Below are 22397 nucleotides of genomic sequence, written 5' to 3'. Positions count from 1 at the left end.
GTAGTAAAAATCAAATTGGAATTATTTATTATATAGTTTTTCTTTATTAGTTGAAGGTTTTTTGTATGAATTGATGGTGACTTATCATTCATGATATATATAGTATAATACATTCATTTTTTAAGAGATTTTTTCATGAACTATACGGGTGCTACTTATATTTAAATACATGTAAACCAGTAAATTATTTAGAAATGTATTGCAATACTTCAACATGACGAATAAAAATGGTAAACAAAAATTACTTCACTGCTTATCAATATGAATTATCCTTAAACAACTCTATCGACAACAGATTTTGATTGAAAGGCTACTTAAATAATAATTTTGATTAAAAGGCTTTATCAAAAACCTTAAACAGTAAAATATTGGTGTATTTTCAGACAAACAAAATACTTTGTCATGTTAAAGAAATATATATATTCTTTTATTCCAGAATAAAAGGCATATATAGGTTTTGTCGAGCATCACATTCTTCGATACGAAAGATAATCTAACAAAAACCCTAACAAAGTGAGTTCATACTCATTAGTTTATGGCGCAGATCCTTACGTTCCTTCATCATAATAAACAAAGAAAAATGGGTCACTGAACTTTAATTTAAAGCCACTTTTGTGAAATAAATTCAATAATAATAGAATTTTCTTTTAACTTTATGATCTGGGCCGACAAAAATTGTAGGCAGGCAGAAAAGATTGATGGAATCCTCCAAATGAACGGAAGTTAGAAGGAGGATTTTTTTTTTTTTCATTTTATTATTTTTCAATTGTTTCACTCATTCTATATTTATTAAGGTTATTTAAATATCCTACATATTTTTGATTTATTATAATTTTAAGTACACATATTTTCTTTTGTTTTATTTTTTATATGTATTGCATTTTAAAAAAGGTAATTATTAATTTTCTGAAATTAAATTGTCTAAATTCTTAATTTATTAGATAATTTTTTTTTTGTTCTTAATTTCGTTTATTTGAATAGTTATTTTTTAATTACACAAATCTTCATTGTACAAAATATTTTAAGATTTAAAATAAAAAAATGAGTAATAAATTAACAGAAGGATAAAAGAAACAAGCAATCAATGAATTATTCATTTATCTTACTAAGATATTGAAGATAAAATTAAAAGAAATAATAATAAATTATCTATTATAATAATAAAAATAATAATAATAATATAATAGACTTGTGATATACTTCCATTTTTGTGTACAGGGAAATGGAAAAAAAAATGGAAAAAATCAATTATTCATTCGGTTAAAACAACTACACACCATTATTTCACAATACCATTACATTTTTATCTTTCTTTTTCATTCAAATTTGCAATATATTGTTTCACATTATAAATTACACATCAAATATGAAAAGTAATAATACATATATATTTTTACTTTCCTAATAACTTTAGCATTTCCTATAAAAGAAACAACATGTTTGTTTTAGCTCTGTGACTTCAGAGTTAATACTTCATAATAACTCACTTCTGTGATAATGGACCATGAAGAATTAATTTAAGGATGAGCCGAAACAAAAGAAAATTTTAAATTAAAAAAGAAGAGGAAAAAGTCGAGAAAATGATGAAGGGGGCTTCAAAAGGAGTCGTGACAAGAAAAAAAAGTTAAAAAATGGGAAATAGAAATCGTATTAGGCCTTTTCATAAATTTGATAAATGAGAAATACAGAGATTGCGAAGAGAGTAACTATTCTCCTTTTTTACCAATTAAATATTTTGGCTTTTGGAGCACAAGGAACGAGGTTAACACTAATGGGGGAATGTCTTAAAATGTTTTTCACAATTTTTTTCTATTTTGTTTTAATTCATTATACCTTTCTTACACTTTTCTTTCTTTCCCTTTTAGCAGGTGGCTCACTATGTTTAAAAAACTTTACTAATACTATATTAGAAAATATATTTAAATTTAATTTAATCACATAAATTTAATACTATATTATTTTCGCATGCACCAGAGAGCCGTTATCTACTTAATCACGTAACTCGTCCATGACACGGTTCTTTCGTCTATTGCGGCATTTATAGTGATATTATTATATCTTATTAATATTATTATTATTATATGCTAATATATTGTGTACACTTTATTCTAGATTTATACTAAGTTTTCGTGAACGATTAGATATAAATATTTACTCCATATATATCTTTTAAAAATTTATTAAATATTACTGTTAGAAGTTCCTAAAAATAAGATAACTTTATAATTATATAAGTGAGGTACAAACTTCACTTTACAAGTCGATTTTGTTTTGAGATTGAGCTAGACTTAAAATTCATTTTATAACATAGTATGAGAACCATTGTTTAAAAAAAATTAAAGTCTATTATAGGAACTTTCTTAGACATTCTATTTCACTCGATATCGGGCCGCTAATAGACCATTCATTCATTTCTAGTCTCACGCACGAGATATATACAAACCAATTTTGTGAAGTTAGGCTTAAAGTCCACTTCTAACCATTACGGTCAAAAAATTTTGTTTTTTAGTATTATTCACTTAAAGGGGTAGTTGTGAGAGATGATGATATACGAACACTATTTTTTCTGCTCAACATTTATTTAATATTAATAAAATAATATTTTTTATTTTAAAATATAAAATAATTTAAGATAAATTAATTAAAAAGTACAAGTATATATATATATATATATATATATATATATATATATATATATATATATATATATATATATAGTTATCTCCAATTTATTTAGGATGTAATGTGAAGAATATATAACGATAAACTATATAAATAGATCAACGTTAACTGAAATACATAGTAATTGAATTACATACAATTGAATTATTTTTAGTTTTTAAACAGTTTATTTGGATGGAGTAATTAGAATATATTATATTTTAATTTTTTTTTTGGATAAAACAAATTTAATTTCTATTTTAAACCAAACTCAATTTCATCTTTAAACCCGAGTTGTGTTAGCTCGACCTTCGATCCAAAACAACTTGTTTCGACTTTAGTCCGACCGAGTCAGTTCAACCTCTGACTTAAGACGTTTTGGCTCAGCCTTCGGCCCAGAGTGGCTCGACTTGAATTTCGACCTAAGACAGTTCGACTCGATATTCGTCTCGAGTCGACTCAGCTCAACCTTCAGTTCTGGTCCATTCTGCTTAACCATAGGCTCTGGCCTAGTCGACTCGACCTTTGGCTTTGATCGAAGGTCAAGTCTGGCTGGGCTCGTAGTAGAGTCAAGTCGGGTCGGGTTGATGTAAATGATTTAGCCTGAGCTAAAAATTGAGATGAGCCGACTTTTTGGACTTGTGGACATTTTTCATCCTAACCAATGAGGAATTCACAACTTGTGGAATTTCAATTTCCTTATTTTTTGAGTGAATTTCAAATTCTATCATTTTAGTTATTTGAAATACCTTCTAAAAAATTGTCAATTGCAATTTTCTTATCCAAACAAGTCATTTTACTTCAAAGAATTTCAAGTTCTCTAAATACATGAATTACTCTCTTAGATTATCTCTTCCAAACACAACATAAGTATTCATTCTCTTTTTGTGTAAATTAGTTGTCGTGGAAGGAAAGTGAAAAAAAAAGGAAAAGTAAAGGAATAAAATGTTAAACAACATGTATGATAAGAAAAGATAAAAAATCATAGAGATAAAAGTGAATCGTAAATGGTATAAAAATTATAGGTTTAAAGTTTGGTGGTACATTGAGTAGTCAATCAATTTAATTTTTTGAATTGAGTTTCCGTTTTAACTTTTTATGTTAACTTACTAATGTAGTTATTATCTTGTCATATCATCTTACTTTATTATCGTCACGTGTTATCTATTATTTTATTATTTTATAATTTTATAATTATATAATTTATATTTTTATAATTTTAAAATTATCAAATTTATCTAGAACTCCATTTCCATTAAAAGTTCCCAAACTTTAAATGAAATGTAGACGTGGTAATCTCAGAGATCTTCAGAAGAAGAACGTTAGAGTTGATTATAAGTTCATGAACATTTAACATTTAGGAAATATGGTAAATAACTTGGATAGACCCTAACATAGAGATAAAAGTGGTGATTATGTGGAATAAGAATAGCCAGAGAAAAAAATAAGGCAGAACATAAAAGAAAATAATGGAAGAGAGTACTTTTCTTAAGATGAAGACAATTCAGAAAACGTACTCATTGTCGCGATAAAATAATAACTGATATGACAAATATCAAATTTCGGTATTGTTAGGCGCATATTTCCAAATGATGATGTTTTTTTCTCACTCAGTTGGAAGCAGTTTAATCAAACAAATAAATTAATATGTATAATTTAAATGTTAAATAAAAAAAAATCTTTTATGAACAATTTTAGTTGTAATTAATGTTAGCTTTTGTTGAAATAAAATTTTTATGTACTATTCAAAATTAATTTATGTACAAAGTAAAATAATTTTTCAAAAAGTAATTTATAAATTTTTTATGAGGTAATCCATTTATAACTTAAAAACTTTAATTTATAATAAAATTTATCTGTGTTCTCTCTTAGAAAAGTTTGATGAATCAAACTCAGTGTAACATTCTCCTTGTCCTTATATAAATATTTTGTAACACATTATTCTTGTCTATTTAACCACGCTTCTCCTTTTCTGGTTATAACTTTTCCCCACGTTTTCGCTCACAGCAAAGAAAAGCAAAAGGAAGAGTTACAAGTTTCTCCATTGTCTTGCACGTTAAGCTAAACATTTTGTTTTCAAGCAGGAATGAAACTTTGTTTACAAATGTAATCTAATTTACTTGTTGTGTTAAAAAAACTCTGAAATTTCTTTATTCTCACTAAATATCATATCTTTAGAATTTTAAATCACCGTGATAAACTTGTCCACTGAGACGCACACAGAGAAGAATGAAATTGCTTTTGTAGAAAATCTCCAAATTCTAACAACTTTTGTGCAGAAAAGTAAAGATTCATTTAATCTTCCGTTATACTCAGTGGAACAGGACCATTCCCACTGAAATTTACTTTCCAACTTTTGCTTTTTCTTCTAATTTCCTCCAAAACAGTGACAGACAGAGAAAGCAAGCTCTCCATCAAATACGTACAGTTCAAAAATAGCTGCACCTCCTTCTTTGAAATTTATATATATATCATATTCAATCTTCTCAGAATTTTCGAGTTTGTTAATGTCTTATCCATCGCTATTATTTTGTTTATACAAGACTGCTGTGTTGTATTATTCTTTCTTATTTATATTCAATTTCTTTATTTAGAATTAAATTTTAAATTTAACTCAATTTTATAAAATTGATTTGTAAGATGAAGTTTACATCTATTATATATTATAAACTTTTTTTTATCTCTATTCCATGTAAAAATTTCAACACACTGTTATCACTCTGATGTATATACATGTCAGACGTGAGACTAAATATTAATGAACAGACTGATAGCGGATGAAACAATGAATCCAACAAATAATAAATTTTGGTAGAATAAATTCTAATATATAACTATAATATTATATTAAAAATTGAATTTTAAATATAAATTATTTTTACAAAATTGACTTTTAATATAAGATTTATATTTAGTTATATATTCTAATTTGATCTCTGTAGAACTTACTTATAAGTCTAATCCAACAGTGGAATTTCTTGACTATTGTAAAGAAGGATATTGGTATCTGCATACAAATTTCTATCTTCTTTAAAATTTCTCTATAGACCAAACAAGCACCAATATTATTAAATTATATTACGAAGCCATTTCTAAAGGACAAGAAAGCAAGCACACGTTTCATGTCTCAGACATCATGGTCCTTCTATCTTAATCTTTTTCATTTTCTGTCTCTGTAAAATCTAAATCCCATAGATACTTGCATTCCTCACTCACACCATGGAGATCACGATTATATCAGCCGAAAACCTTTGCATGAACGGAAAACCAATAGAAAAAGACACATACGTTGTTGTTCACACGCAATCATGCACCAAATTCTTCACAACGAGGACAGAAGAAGAGGGTGGGAGAAACAACCCTTCATGGAACGAGAAGTTCTTGGTTGATGGAGTCAACAGCATCACGTTAGAGGTGCAATGCAAAACATGGCTGGGTTTTAAAAGTTTGGGAGCAGCACGAATAGCGGTTTCTGAGTTTGTTTCAGAAACTAGCTTGCAGTTTTTGAGTTATAGGCTTTGGGATGAGAAAGGTAAGAGAAATGGGGTCATCAATTTCTCAGTGAGGGTGGTGAAGGCACCACAGGAGCGTGAATCTTCGTGTTCGATGGTGGAGATTGAAAAGAATTGGAGAGAGTTTGGGATGCAAGTGACAATGGGTGAGAATGATGCTGCACGAACTGTTACTGGGGTTCCTGTTTTCTGGAATTTCCCTCTCAATATTCCAAGATGAATGTTTTTGTTTTCTTCTTGATTAGGTTAAAGTGTTTAGTTGGTAATTTAAGCTTATTGACAATGGTTTAGTTTCTGACACTAGTTGTAGAAGTGGTAAAGTATTTTACTAGTTTGTTCACCTCTGTATTTCGGGTGTCAATAGTCTCTTTAACTATACACGGATGAATGAGTTTATAATGTACCAAAAAAAAAAACAGTCAATGTTTGTTGAGAAAAAGACAGGTTTTAAAATTTTTGTGTATGTTCTTCGTATCGTCTTCTACTTCTAACACATGTTATTTTGAGCACACAAAAGAAATTAGTAAGTAATATGATCAAATTAAAAGAGAAATAAGTGAAGTGTAAGATGAGTACTTAAAAATTGAGATATAAAAAAATAATGAGAGTTAATAGATTGTACCTTCCATAATTTAGGTTTGAGGTATATACTCTTCAAGTCAAGCCACGTAAGTACGTACTTGTGAACTAGTTGAGTATGATTGAACTCAATTTAGTTACTCTAGATTCAAGACCGTGTATGTGTTATGTTATTATTCAAACTATAGATATCCACCCTTACACATGCCCCGTCAATGGATTGAACATTATATGATATACTCTTTACACCGTGCTTAGTAAAACAATTATCAAGCCACAACTTAAACATGCAAAAGGACAACATAACAATTTTCCTTTATGGAGCTTGAAGGAATTCTATCTTTTGGGAGAAGTAGGGCAAAACCATGGCAAGAGATCTCAACTTCCACAAGATTTCATCATTCATAGAGACTGATTTTAACGGTGCATTTGGTTGAAAAAAATGAGATGCTGAATAAGGATAGAATTAATATAGGTGTTTGGTGTAAAATAAAGAAGAAAAATAATTTAAACAAATATTACGACCTTTATACTATATGTCGCCAACTTTTATTTATCTCTCTTTTTCTCACCTTTTCTCTTTTCTTTTTCAACCAATCATCTCTTAATTTTACCCTACTTTTCAGTTCTCTCATATACTCTACCAATTTATTTTGGGTTAAATTGTTTTTGGACCCTCAAGTTTCAGTGAAAATTGGAATTAGTCCCTCTTCAAAACTTTTGACCAATTTAGTCCTTCATCTTTCAAAATGCGAGAATTTAGTCCTTTTAACTAAATTTTGTTAAGTTTTTTTGACGTTTCAAACGCATTTCATGATAGTATTTAAATTATTTATATTGTTTGACACATTTTTGTTTCAATGTTAACTTAAATACTATCATGAAATACGCTTGAAACGTCAAATAAACTTAACAAAATTTGGTTAAAAGGACTAAATTCACGCATTTTAAAAGATGAAGGACTAAATTGGTATAAAATTTTGATGAGGGACTAATTCCAAAATTTACTAATACTTGAGGGACCAAAAACATATTTAACCCATTTATTTTCATGTTACATATTTCTATCTTCTCAAGCAAACAAAATATATGAAGGTAACATCGCTCCCAAATAGGAGGAAGCTAGAAGATCTCACACAAAAAAGAGATGGATATTAGAAACCCATCAATAGAGAGATTTCAGCATTACAGCCACTAATAACCATGCATGAAAAAAAAATGTAGTAATCATCATATTTTATCTTGAAGACTTCGAAGGAGTAAAACAACAACAAAAAAACAATCGCATGGAAATCACAATAAATTTTATTTTTGCTGTACAGAAATCGTAGGTCCAATCCAACAATGTACACGGATTTGGATATTCTCATTCAAGCCTCCACGACCTTGGCATCGCAAGATATACAGTTATACAGAACAGGTGTGAAACCTTGTGCAATAAATACTATTTTCCTAGTATAAGGCATCGTGTCTATCTGGTCATGTCATAAGCTTAAGTGAGAAGGCTTATGTTCTTAATAGTTAATACACATGTAAGTGGAAACAAACTGTTCCCAACATGATTAGGGGAGAGATATACACGGCACAGAAAACAGAGCGATGTCAAAAGTGCTCTGTTTTCCTACTAATCAATGCAATGAAAAAAGGAACCTGTTCAAACTTCATGATGGTGGTTGCCAACCAAAATGTCAAGCTTGCAGAGAGGGCAGGTAGCATTGATTAGCAGCCATTTGTCTATGCAAGCGCAATGAAAACGGTGGTTGCAAGGAAGTTCTCTGATTTCAGCACCATCATCATATGGCGAGAGACAGATACAGCATTCCTGTCATTATACCACAATCATTCATGTCAGAAGTGGGATTTCTTTTTTAGCAAAAATGAATTTTTCTCTTCCAAATTCAGAAAGTGAAAGTGTGAAGCCATCCATCAAAAATATACAGCTACCTGGTGCAGCAGGCTAAGCATTATAAAGGTAGCCACGGCTTTAATAAAAAATATCCAAACTTCAACCAGTAATATGTTTATATTTCAAATAGACTCAGTACACCAAAAATATAAAGAGTTTAGTTCATGTTTTAAGTATTCTAAATGTACCTAAAAGCTACAACTTTTTCCAAAAAAATGAGGAGTTCCTTCCAACAATTAAACAATAATAATCTAAACATATATTTGTTTTGACACGATTTAGATATTTGCAAATGTTATACGGAAAGAATAATTTTAAATCCGTCCGTAACTTTTATGCAAATCCTCTTAATTCCTATAAAAAAAAGTATTAATGCTTGTTTTATTTTGTTTTATATTTTTTTTTTATGAAGGAATAAGAAAATATAGCAAGGATCTATATATATGCGCAAGAGCTTACAGGAATATATAACTGGCTAGCAAGTATCCAGAAACACTATGCCTAAATTTGCATGTTTTTTAAAAAAAACAAAAAGAAACAAAATCATAATAAAAATATGTAAATTAACTTAAATAAATAGAAAATATAAAAAGTAACAAATTTAAGCAGAAAAAATAATTTAAAATGAGCGAATTCATAGTGTGTGTATATATAACTAAAATTTTGAGACAAATTTAAAATTAGGCTGGAATGTGAGGGGAAGAAAGAAATCTTAACACAAAAAGATATGTATTCAAATCATAACATTTGGAGGATAGGATCATTTTATTCTAAAAAACAGTAGGAACTTACTGCATCCTCTAAGGCAACAACATGTTCGGTGGCTGTCCCAGTCTCAGATTCGATCATTATTCCTCTTGAAGATTCTTCAATATCACCTTCTTTTATTATTCTGAACTTATATTTTGGCAACTGGTCAATCTCTTCCTTCGTTGCCCCTTCCTGTTTCCAATCAAAGATCAAAATTAAGTACTTAAAGGTTGGAGAAAAAGAATATGACGAATGCACAAAAGGGAATGAAACAAAATTGAAAATAAATCCATGATTCGACATTGATGAATTTGTTGAAATCATAGAGATTTACGAACTGAAGGGACAGAAGAGATTTTTTTTTAATGATATATAAAGATGGGTTGCAGAATGCATTACAACCTGATCTGTGACTGCGTACAGGAGAGCAAGGATGCATGGTAGACAACAGCAAACAGCAATACCAATAAGGCATGCAACAGCAACACAGATCAGTACAATCACAACGTCGAAAGAAAGAAATGCGATACAGACCCTGCATGACACAACATGCATGATGATTAAATCCTTCAAGGTATTAACTATATATCCGTATAATTTAACCAATATATGTTGTTACAGATTAATTCCAACTAACCAGTAAAGTTGAGGTGCATCCGTTGTCAAACTCTGGCCACCAAGAGTTACCCAGTAGACTCCAACAGTCCACCATATGAATGAAAGCATGGTATTTGCTGACTCTATGTGTTTTATGATGCTGACAAAACAACAAACAGTAAGTTTACAACCTTGCGTAAGGTAAACAACAAAAGATAAACTACTCTCCGAAAGATACTCTCTTTATGAACAGAATTTAGTGATGCGGTTATATTGGAGGAATTGAAACGGATAGTAGAGAATGAAAATGCATCAAGACATGAAACAATGCATAACTGAATGATTCTAAATCTTGTTAGTTTCAATTTCTTCCCTTTATACCGCTTTCATTCATTGTCACTCTAACCGTCCAGAATGATCTTTCTTACACATTCAGATGGCGAAAACCACACACTCGTGAAATAACGTGTATGGTACTGTCCTTCAAAGCATTATTTCAAACCACAAACAAATTTCTCATTAAATTCATCACGAGTTTGCACAGACAAACAGGACATCCACTGTAGCCGTTTCACAATTTAAAGGTCCATCTGTTCCAGTCTGGTAATAAATATATCCTATTATTTTCACTTTTCTTCTATATTTAGAAAGAAAATCATCTACGTGGGAAAAGTATATAATCCATAAATAAGAAACAAAGATAAAAAATGAACAAATCTCGGGTTTTCACCAATTACCCATGTTCGAACGAGAAAGAAAAAATATGACAATGCATTTGCTTTCATTTGATCCAAGAAAATATAAAAATTAAAAAGATAAAAAAATCTACAGAAATAAAATTCAATTTTTTTTCTCCTATCTTTCCTTTAACTCAAATTTCAAACTTTTTTTACCAAACATATTATAGTTTGCTACACTAAACTAAGAAAGGAAAATGCAAACTAACAAAAGATAAACGACCAAATACTATGGTATTGATAATAAATCATCATGTGCCCAGGGAGCTACTAGTGTTCTAAAGGACCCAAGGAAATGTATGTTTTTTCCTATAAAAATAAAATAAAATTATGATATAATCCAATTAAAGTCCAATCAATTTTACAATTTAATTCGATGAATCTCTGACTAAATATAGATTGTGCATTTTATACTTAAAAATTGCAATACAACAATAACAAAAAAAATTATAGTCAAGAAAGACCTTATAATTGACTACTATAATACACAACTTATAACATGATATTGTACATTTGTAGTTAAATTATACTTACCAGCTGCTAATATTTTTATATATACAAGTTATATAATGTGGTGTATAAACACTTGGTAATAATGTGTACACTGTCCAACTAAATTATTTCTTTAATCAGACAAACATGCTTAATCAATGGACTTTACCTATAATCATTTATAAAAAGATGAAATGTTCTGTTGATAAAATTTTGTGTACAATCCGAAGTATTAAATGATCATAAGAGTTGGTACCTGTTTTCATCACCCTGCAGAGAGGATTCGTAATAATAAAACTCTTGGTCACTGTCAGAACTGAAGCTCCATTGAACATGGTTTGGCACATTGGAACGGAAATTGTTCCCACTCATCATTCTCCTTCGGAACTCAACCAGGACGCAGAGAGAGTGGACCATGCCCTGCACCAAATACCCCAAAATCCACGTCCTGAGAGGAACGCTCGGCTCCTCCGCAGCGCTCCGCCACAGCACCGACGCGCCGATCACCAGAAACGCCGTGTTCCACAGGACGTCCACCGCCACCACCGGCCGCGAGTACGCCCACTCGCTCTGCCGCTCCTCCACCTCGGCCGCAGCCGCTTCCCGCACGCGCACCGAAGCCTCTCCCAGCATAAGGCGCCGCCCGCTCGCGCGCCGGAAGAACCTCGCCGCCGTCCGCAGTGGAGCACGGCGGGCGACTTGGCGGCTCTGTGGGAGGAACGGCACCGGGTCCACCGGCCCAGGGGAAGCTGGAGAATTTTCGCTAGAGTTTTGCATTTTGTTTTGATTTGTTGAATTGAATCTGAGAAGGATCTTTTGAACAGTTCACACTGAAGCTTTGGAATCAGAAGAAAAAACAAGATGGGTTTGATTTGGTGTTTAAATTGAATTTGACTTTTCTCTCTCTTTTTCTAGTTTGAATCACAATTATTACATGATTCAGGATACATAGGTGAAAAGAAATCTAAAAGTCTAAATATTTGGTCAAAACTGAGTTTAATTTCATATTTTTAAAATTAATTACTTTCCTTTGTATAGAAGGTGCATTTTGAATGCCTTTTGTTCAATAAATTTATTTTTAACCTGCATATTTTTTTATTTTAATACAAGGTTAATCATGTTTGAGTGTTACTTTTACTTGTTATTAAATTTTTATTATAACTATTCTTTGATATTTAATAGACCATCTTATTACAAGAACTTTTGACATCAAACTCTAACTTTAGTTCAAAATATGTATGAAACAGTATTCAAGTGTAAAATATTGTCATTAAATTCTAAAAGAGAACAATATTAAAACAAGTTATGCGAGTTTAGTTTTTAATTATTTATATTTCCTTTTTAAATTATTAATATGCTTACTTAATTTACACTACCTTTTTAATGTTAGAACTTAGACTAAATATAGGATTTTATCTTATTTTACGGGGTTCCTCACGATTCACATATTTTAAGAATTGTTTCGGGATAGGGACCGAAAGTCTACTAAAAGAACCTCTCCAACCTGCGCTATCCTTCTCCACACCAGTAGCTTCAGCGAAATCCACTCCTTAGCTCGATCGGCTGGGATGACGATCGGGGTACTTGTCTAAAGTACTCTGATGCTTAAGTCAGTAAAGGGCCGATCGGTGTATCAATATATCTGTTGTAATAAATGCGAAATCAAGATTCTCACCAACCTACCTTTGGGCCCTATTTATAGCCTTCGACATGGGCCTGTAATTAGGGTTTCTTAATCACGGCCCAATGACCTTCTAATGAAGATTACTGACTCGTTTAACGTTAATTAATATGACTTAGGTTATTTAACCGTGCGACCGATGGCCGCTTGGCTGGGTTAATGACATTCTGTTTTTAACAAGCTAATGATCTGTGTTTTACCGATCAGCCGACAGGTGCGTTAGAAGGTCCATCACTGCTGTTTCACCGATGAACCGATGGGTCCTTGAGGTTAGAAGGTCCATCGTTGCTGTTTTACCGATGGACCGATGGGCCCTTGAGGTTAGAAGGTCCATCGCTGCTGTTTTATCGATGAACCGATGGGCCCTTAAGGTTAGAAGGTCCATCGCTGCTGTTTTAACGATGAACCGATGGGCCCTTGAGGTTAGAAGGTCCATCGCTGCTGTTTTACCGATGGACCGATGGGTCCTTGAGGTTAGGAGGTCCATCGCTGCTGTTTTACCGATGGACCGATGGGCCCTTGTTTACCAGACCGTTTGGCCGACAGATCTTATCGTTGCTTTTCGGAGTTTATAAAATCTGGTTCGATTGGCGGATTTGGCCGATTGACCGATTGGACATATAGTACACAAGCCCCCCCAGCCTCGAGCGATGGAAACGAAGCGAGGAGGTTTATAGGGGCCGTAGTGCTAATTGGCCGCCAGTTCTTCAACGGTTACTTTTGCCTCGTAGATCGTGCCTGGCAGTTATGATTTGAAGCGTCGCGAAGTGTGGACCGTTGATCTGAGTGTGATCGTAGGGTTCTGGCACTGCCACGTGTCACATGGTCCCCCTATAAATAGGTTTGTGTGGTTGTCGTTATTTTCACGTTTTCCTTTCTCTTTCTATCCGAGCCTCCGATCGTGTTCTTCTGTTTGCAGGTAAAAAAATGTCTTCCGGTGCATCGAGTTTAGATGGTTTGTCGGGTGGGGCAATCGGGACGTTTGGGGGCGGCGGGTCGATCTTCGCCTTGTTCAGTTCTTCCGACTCGGGGACTTCGCTCGGGGGAGTGTCGAGCGCAACAGATTCCCCTATTCTTCTAAGTGGCAACTCTGAAGCCGAGCCACCGATCGCGGACGCGGTGGAGCAGGTCGCCGCTTCTGACGAGAGCGGGGACGTCATAGGCATCGACGTCCGCGACGAGGGAGAACAAGACAATTTACCCGAGATACCAGGGTATGACTGGGCCCCTTATGAGCCGCGCACACACGCGACGAGGTTTCAATGGGGCAACGACCTGGGGGATCTAGTCGAGCGGACCAAGATTTTTAGCGACGAAGTGGAGGATGGACTTCTTCGAGTCAAAGTGTGTGCCGACAACGAGAGAGTGTGCCATGGGAAGGGAGAGGTGAGGCTAGATTTCTTCTATGTGTACGCCTGCCTCTTCCATGATTTGGGTCTAACTGTGTTGTTTGCCGATTGGCAGATGACAGTCCTCCGTCAGATCCAATGCGCACCGACTCAGATACACCCGAACGCCTGGGCGTCTATGCAAGCGTTCGACGTTCTATGCCGAGCGGCCGGTCTTACACCAACCATGCCTTTGTTCCTTCATTTCTACAAGACTCATCCGACGGCGTCGAAAGGTTGGGTTTCCTTTCTCGGGGCGAACAAGAGCTTGCTCACCCTCTACCTCGCCTCCTACAAGGGTTTCAAGACCGGCTTTTTTAAGGTCGCGATTCCTGGTAAGGGAAGGAGATTTAATTTCGATGAACAGAATCGTCCGAAGTTTCCGTTGTATTGGACGGCGTTCCCCCCTCCTACTAATGCCTGGGCTGAAGAGCGGTTGACTCCTGCCGAGCGGGCCGACCTGACCGTCCTCAAGACCCTACCCGACAAGATCCCCCCGCGGCCACTGATCCAATGCCTCCGTTCCCCGGATTTGCCGGGGGCGGTTTATGGTTAGTTGTTCTGATCTTCCTGATCGTTACATTTGTTGCAGTTAACTTATTTGCTTTTCTTGTTTTGCAGATATTATGGCCCGGACGACCGTCTCTAACGTCGAGTTTCTGGCTCGTGCCAAGACTCGACGAAGGGAAGAAGATGTCGCTGAGGAGGTGGCGCCTCTCCAGAGTGTTCTTGCCGCCCCTTCAACCGGTCCTACTCCTGCCACCACCGCCCCGACCGGTGCTTCGGGCGTCGTCTCCAGACCCCGCTTCATTGTGAAGCCTCCCGGTTCTGGCGCTGCTGTTGCAGCGGACAAGGGGAAGAAGTCCAAGAGAGATGACTCTCCCATCGGCCGGGCACCCAAGAAAAACAAAAGGGGGGAGACATCAGGATCGCTGGCTGACGCCCTCCTTGGCGGCGACGTCCAACTCGATGAAGAGGTTTCCTTTCAGCTGGGACCTCGGGTGACGGGCATGCTCCAAGATGTGTCCGAAGAAGAGGCTCTTCGAACCGCCGGGGAGCTGACCCTTAGGCTTGCAGCCATATACACCAAGTTTCCCTGCCCCGACCGGAGCAAGGTGGAGGGCTTGGAGAAGGAGCTCGTAGCGGCAAAGGCGGAGCTCAATGAGGTGAAGGCATCGACGTCGGATCTGAAGACTCAGTTCGACAGATTGAACGGCATTAAGGCTGAACATGCTAAATGTGCCGGTCGGCTGAAGGTTGCTGAGGATCGGGCAAAGGCGGAACAAGCGAAGGCAGGTGAAGCTACGGAGGAACTTCGCAAACTCCAGCGACGCTTTGACGATCTGACGCTGGAGCACATGACTGCCGCCGGATCAGCCTCAGATTGGCAGAAAAAAGCCAAGGAGTTGCAGGCCGAGCTGCAAGTGGCCGACGAGCAAGTATTTGCTCAGTATGAGGCGGGCTTCCAAAGTGCTGTTGACCAAGCCGTCTTCTACTACCAATGCTCTCCCGATCGGTTTGACGTCCATTTGGGGGTGGTTGAAGGGAAGTTGGAAAGGGTCTTCGACCGGTTGGACGAGGTCAATGACCCCCCTGCAAGCACTTGATTTTTAACTTTACTTGTATATTTTGATATAACCGATCGAGCCCGATCAACCCTTTGATTGATCGCGTTCGCTCGGTTATTAGGTTATATTTTGACAAACACTTATATGTAAATGTTAAGTGCCTTATTTTGTTCATCTATCTCCTTTCGTTTATTGTTTCTCGCTGACGATCAGTCATACTTTGTTTGTAGTTCTCCGCGTTGGCGATCGGCCATTTTATTTTTCAACTTGTTGTTTCTGTTTGGCTGCGCTTGGTATTGAACTAGCCGAACGATTGACACACGATTTTTAAGTTTCTCGCCTAGTTATCTCGATTATCTGTCTCGGAGGATTGATCTCTGCGCTTTCAATTTTAAGTTTTAGATCGTAGGTGTGGTACCCCGATCGGCTAGGACAGCCTGTGTCACTTATTTACCCGTAGGGTTAGTTAGATCGTTTAGATCGGTGCTGACTGAGCGGGACTTCCTCTTAGAAGTCCGCATCTCGATCGGTCAGGCTTTGCTTGGGTCCCGTAGGGAGCCCCATCGGTCAGCTTGTTAGATGAGGTTGCATGAAACGCTCATTTTATTTATGTTCAACTATAATACATTTTGAGGTGCGATGCGTTCTATGTATTAGGTATTTCTTTGCCGCTCAGGTATTCTAGCCGATAGGCTCCGTTCTGTAGGCTCTCGGTCACACGAAACGGGCCTTCCCAGTTTGGCGCTAGCTTTCCTTGCGTCGACTTTTTGCGTGCTTCATTAGTCTTCCTCCATACCAAATCTCCTCGGATGAAGTTCCTTGGTTTGACCTTCGCATTATACCTTCTAGCCACCATCCTTTTGCATGCTTCGGCTCGCACGGCCGCTCGCTCCCTTCGTTCGGTCGTCCAGTCCAATTCCTCGCGCAAGCGTCCACAGTTGACCTCAAGATCTTGCATGTCCCGCCGAAGAGTTGGCTCCCCTACCTCAACTGGCAGCATAGCGTCTGTACCATACGTCAGGTTGAAAGGAGTTTCCCCCGTCGTCCCGTGTGGCGTGCACCGATAGGCCCAAAGGACTTGTGGCAGCTCGTCAACCCATGCTCCTTTGGCTTCTCCCAACCTTTTCTTCAACTCAGCCACTATAACCTTGTTCATAGCCTCAGCTTGGCCGTTGGTCTGGGAATGCTCGACCGAGCTGGTCACGTGTCGTATCCCCACCTGCTTATAGAAGTCCTTCAGCTTCTTGTCGATAAACTGACGGCCGTTGTCAGTGATGATCGTGTGAGGGAGGCCAAAGCGGCATATGATGTTACGCCAGACGAAGGAGTGAACTTGCCGAGCGGTGATGTTAGCCAAAGCCTCCGCTTCCACCCACTTGGTGAAATAGTCCACCGCCACAAGTATGAATTTCTTCTGCGCTCGGCCAACCGGGAAGGGTCCGACGATGTCCATGCCCCATTGAGCGAACGGCCAAGGGGATGTTAGGGCATGCAGCTCGGTCGGTGCCCTCTTTATATCATTTCCATGAGCTTGACATCCTCCGCACTTGCGTATCACGGTTTCGCAGTCCTGTTCCATGGTCGGCCAAAAATAGCCGGCTCGGAGTATCCTTGCTTTCATCGTCCTCTGACCGGTATGCATTCCACAAATACCATTATGGACCTCGTTCATAACGTACCCAGCTTCGTCTGCTGACAAGCATTTGAGGAGCGGCGCTGTGAAACCTCTCTTGTATAAATCTTCTCCGATGATCACGAACCGGAGTGCTCGTCGTCTCTCCATCGGTCTGATCTCTTCTCCGGCCTCGCACCTCTTTAAGAGTTCTCGCACCTCCTCATCGGGCTTCTGTTCCTCACCGGGCTCTGTGGGGGACGATCTTGTCGAATGTACTTCTTCAAGTGCCCCTGCCGAATGAGCTCTTCTATTTTGTCACGGAGCGTGTGGCACTCTTCGGTGGTGTGCCCGATCATGCGGTGGTATTGGCAGTGTTTACTACCGTCAGCATTGGGCAGAGGGGGCTTCTTCCTGACTGCTGGAAGTGAATCGGCGCTAAAGGCCTCTTGCAGAATCCTGGCCCTAGGAACGACCAGCGGAGTATACGTCGTGAACTTAGGTGGCTTCCTTTCGCTGGGCCGAGCTGGGACTTTGTTCGGCCGAGGTGCGGTCGGCTTCGGGAGTGCGACATCTTCCTTTTCCCTCTTCTTCACCCTGAACTCCTGCATATCCTCCATCTGTATGAACTTGGCCGCCCGCTTCCTCATCTCCTCCATCGTCTTCGACTTCTTGCGGCTTATCTTGTCCGCGAAAACTCCCGGCTGGAGCCCATATGAGAAGTGATGACGAGCGATTTCGTCGCCGAGATCCTTTATCTTGACCGACATCCGATTGTACCGATCGAGATAACTCCTCAGCGATTCCCCATCTTCCTGTCGGATGTTCACCAGATTGTCGACCGTCAGAATGGCCGATTTCAGGGGCGCGAATTGTGTGCTGAACCTTGCCTTCAATGTGGCAAAAGAGTCGATACTGCCGGCCGACAGCTCGAAAAACCACTCTAACGCCTCCCCCGTCAGAGAGGTCGAGAAAACACGGCACCAGATGGGGTCGCTAACTGCGTGGAACATCATTTGATGCATGAAGACTCGTATGTGATTGTCTGGGTTGGTCGTGCCGTCGTACTTGTCAAATGTCGGCATTTTCCACTTCTCCGGCAGCGGCGTCTCCAGAATATACGATGTAAAGGGGGAGGACCCCGACGCGGGGATCGGTTGGCGCGATGGGCGGCCCCCATCGTTTGCTCCCGAGCTCTCCGCCACCGTGTGCGACGGATTTCCCCTTGAAGCCTGCGTCTTTTCGACCCGAGCTGGCTGTGATTGCTCGTGTCCTGTAGGTGGAAGACGACTCTCCACCCGTTCGACATCCCGGTGCTGCTGCACCCGACTCAACCTGTTAGGGTCGGGTACGGTAGGTGTCGACGGGATTCCTTCTTCCTTCCACCTTAGGATGGCGTTCTCCTCCCGCAAAATCTGCATTTGTACTTCATAATTCCTCTACATCTCATCCATCCTCTACTGCATCACCCTTATCATTTCTCTAGTATCCGCTTGATCATCTGCCATTCTTTCTCCGTCTATGTTGCTGTTTCGGTTCCTCGTGGTCACCATATGGGTATATTCTCAAAGAAGACTGCTCGGCCCCACGGTAGGCGCCAAAATGTTTCGGGGTAGGGACCGAAAGCCTACTAAAAGAACCTCTCCAACCTGCGCTATCCTTCTCCACACCAGTAGCTTCAGCGAAATCCACTCCTTAGCTCGATCGGCTGGGATGACGATCGGGGTACCTGTCTAAAGTACTCTGATGCTTAAGTCAGTAAAGGGTCGATCGGTGTATCAATATATCTGCTGTAATAAATGCGAAATCAAGATTCTCACCAACCTACCTTTGGGCCCTATTTATAGCCTTCGACATGGGCCTGTAATTAGGGTTTCTTAATCACGGCCCAATGACCTTCTAATGAAGATTACTGACTCGTTTAACGTTAATTAATCTAACTTAGGTTATTTAACCGTGCGACCGATGGCCGCTTGGCTGGGTTAATGACATTCTGTTTTTTAACAAGCTAATGATCTGCGTTAGAAGGTCCATCGCTGCTGTTTCACCGATGAACCGATGGGTCCTTGAGGTTAGAAGGTCCATCGTTGCTGTTTTACCGATGGACCGATGGGTCCTTGAGGTTAGAAGGTCCATCGCTGCTGTTTTACAGATGGACCGATGGGTCTTTGTTTACCAGACCGTTTGGCTGACAGATCTTATCGTTACTTTTCGGAGTTTATAAAATCTGGTTCGATTGGCGGATTTGGCCGATTGACCGATTGGACATATAGTACAAGAATCATCTTAGAATCATTGTTTAAAATAAAGAATTTATAAGACAAACTTTAATAACTATTTTATTTATACTTTAACTTTTTAAATCTTAAAAATCAATTTCTTTATTATTATTTTTTTATCCAGAATCTTATTTTGCAAATTTTTAATAAAGATAAAATTTTATAATCATGGTTTTTGCCATTTATACTGGATATTTCAATAGTAGAATTTATAATTATAATCATAAATTTTAGATTTATAAGAAATTTTTATTGAAATGTAATTTCAAATTTAAAATTTGATGTTATAAAAACAAAAAGTTATTTATTAGTTTTGAAAAGTTAAAATTCTCTTATTAGAATAAGAATTATAAAATATTAAAAACATTACCACATATTGAAATTATGTTAAGTAAAATGATTTTCATAAATTATTATATGAAAGATGTTTAAATAATTATCTCATTATTTTAAGAAATTATAATAAATTATTTTTTGCATCTCATCTCAGTAAAGTTCTACTTTTTATATTCGAAAAATAAATTATCTTGCAACATTTTTATTAACCTCTTCATTTTCCTTTCTATTAAATATTAAAAATGTTTTATGTTTTAAGACATTAAATATTTTTTTATTTATAAAATAAAAAAAAAACATATATAGAAAAAAATTATCAGAGAATCGTTTACTCTTTCTGATGATGTTTTTGGTCTTATATATTTTATAATTACTAGTTTTGTTCCTTCATCTAAAAAATTTGTAAAATACAATCAAATTTACTACTAATAAAATATCTCTTTTAGTATGCTCCAAAATGTAATTTCACACCTTCATACCATGATGTCTTATGTTCTCATTTTTTCATTACTAAACGGGAGTCTGGGTGAATAAAACATTCTAATATTCAAGTCAATCAAATGTGTCAAATAATCTTAAATATTATAATAATAAAATGTAATTAATTCATCCTGTGTGTTATTCATACCATGTTTATGAGTTTTTGTCTTGATGAACCTCATCTATATGATCAATTACTCTGCTTAACTTTATCTAATTTATGTTGATACTTTAGCCATTATCTTAATTTAATTACATTTTGAATGAATAATGATTTGGCCAATATGATGTCATAATGTCATGCTATACTTAAATCAAGTACATCTCAACCTAGATGTATAATACAACTACTAATTAAAATAAAAATAATTTTTTAACAAAATTCTTTTGACAAAATTTTCACAATGTCCTTGTGACAACATTCAACTAGTTTGATTTAAATATTTAATTGACTTGAAAAGAAAAGAGAAAACACTCAGTTGACTTCAAAAGAAGAATTTGTTAAAATTTTGTTAAAGTATCAACATAAAAATATAAAAAATAAAACCCATTTTACACACTAAATGCAAATAACTAACATAAGGTTGAAGAAAATGGGGCTGAGTTCAGATATTTTTTTCTTTTACTTTTTTTAATTGAAACAACTTAATGAAGCCAAACCAAAAAGAAAAAAGCAAATGAGGTTTGATTATGATTTTATGCATTTAAGAGAAAAAAGGTTTATAAAGGCAACACTATAATTTGATTGAGAAAGTGACATATGCTTCATGATTACGAGTGTGACCATTTTTGGATTTCTTGATTTTGACATGGAATCTATCCAGATCAATCTGTTTTTTCTTATAATTCTTACTATTTTACTACGAAATAATATTTCTTTAAACTCTGGTTTTTGTTTTAAGAAATAGGTTTTTGTTCTTTTATTTTAGTTTTCATCGATAAGTTTAAATAAAATTAAAAAATAATTAATATAAGATTAATATTTATTATTTCGACTTAATTTTCATTTTAATTATTCAATTTCATTTTTTTTATTATTTTTTCTTAATTAAATATAACTTTTGTTAAAATATTTTAATTAGAGAAATTGATAATAACGATTTTCATACAAATTATTTATCAATTCATGAATTTTTTTTTTATTTTTTAAAGTTTTTATGTTAGGCTGTTATAATATCTCGTGATATGTCTTAGAACAATGTTATATACATGGCTAAATTCCAAATTAATAATTAAGTTCTAATTATAATTTATAATATATATATATATATATAATAATTTATACATTAAATCATTCACTTAAATATTGAAATTATTTAAATTAAAAAATAATTTTATGAGATTTTTAGTCTTAATATAATAGATTTTTAAATATACTTTAAAAAAATAATTACTCCATAATTTTAAGATAATGTTAATTTATGATAAAAGAAGTATAATCTTAAGAGATATATTTTTATTAAAAGTAAATTTTAATTTTCCAAATATTGTGAATTTATACAATTACTAATATTTAATAAATGTCTAAAGCTTTTTATAAATTTTGCTATATTGAATATTAATCTTTAGATGGAGAGCATGTTTCAAGAGATTTATAAGCAAAATATTCAATAAAAATTGACCGCTTTTTAAGAAAGTCAAACACCATTTCTATTCATGAATTTGATCCAATGAACTGGAAATTATTATTTGGGAACAAGGAATTGAAAAACAAACAAATCTTATATACGTGGTTTTTTAATTGAAAACCAAATATTGCTTTAAATCTTACACGTGGCTCATTAATTCAATTGAACACATAATTACAAAAAAATATTAA

The 22397-nt window shown here is 35.8% G+C and overlaps 3 protein-coding genes across 3 annotated transcripts; 1 reads left to right on the top strand and 2 right to left on the bottom strand.

Moving 5' to 3' along the window:
- Positions 1 to 5613: 5613 nt before the first annotated feature.
- Positions 5614 to 6636, top strand: LOC114185795 (BON1-associated protein 1-like). The gene has a single exon (XM_028073713.2). It carries the CDS (start codon positions 5881 to 5883, stop codon positions 6391 to 6393), a length of 513 nt encoding a protein of 170 aa, XP_027929514.1. The 5' UTR covers positions 5614 to 5880; the 3' UTR covers positions 6394 to 6636.
- Positions 6637 to 8032: 1396 nt separating this feature from the next.
- LOC114183449 (E3 ubiquitin-protein ligase At4g11680-like) lies at positions 8033 to 12163 on the bottom strand. The gene is made up of 5 exons (XM_028070471.2): positions 11491 to 12163; positions 10046 to 10165; positions 9811 to 9943; positions 9451 to 9600; positions 8033 to 8574 (listed from the first exon to the last, which is right to left on the bottom strand). Exons 1-5 carry the CDS (start codon positions 12009 to 12011, stop codon positions 8407 to 8409), a joined length of 1092 nt encoding a protein of 363 aa, XP_027926272.1. The 5' UTR covers positions 12012 to 12163; the 3' UTR covers positions 8033 to 8406.
- Positions 12164 to 17686: 5523 nt separating this feature from the next.
- Positions 17687 to 18904, bottom strand: LOC114183170 (uncharacterized). The gene has a single exon (XM_028070086.2). It carries the CDS (start codon positions 18902 to 18904, stop codon positions 17687 to 17689), a length of 1218 nt encoding a protein of 405 aa, XP_027925887.2.
- Positions 18905 to 22397: the final 3493 nt, after the last annotated feature.

The sequence above is a fragment of the Vigna unguiculata genome, chromosome 5, assembly GCF_037176805.1.
Source record: "Vigna unguiculata cultivar grain cowpea cultivar isolate G323 ecotype 2 chromosome 5, ASM3717680v1, whole genome shotgun sequence".
NCBI lineage: Eukaryota > Viridiplantae > Streptophyta > Magnoliopsida > Fabales > Fabaceae > Vigna > Vigna unguiculata.
Note: the sequence above shows the minus strand (reverse complement) of the source record. Positions and strands in the feature narration are given on the sequence as shown.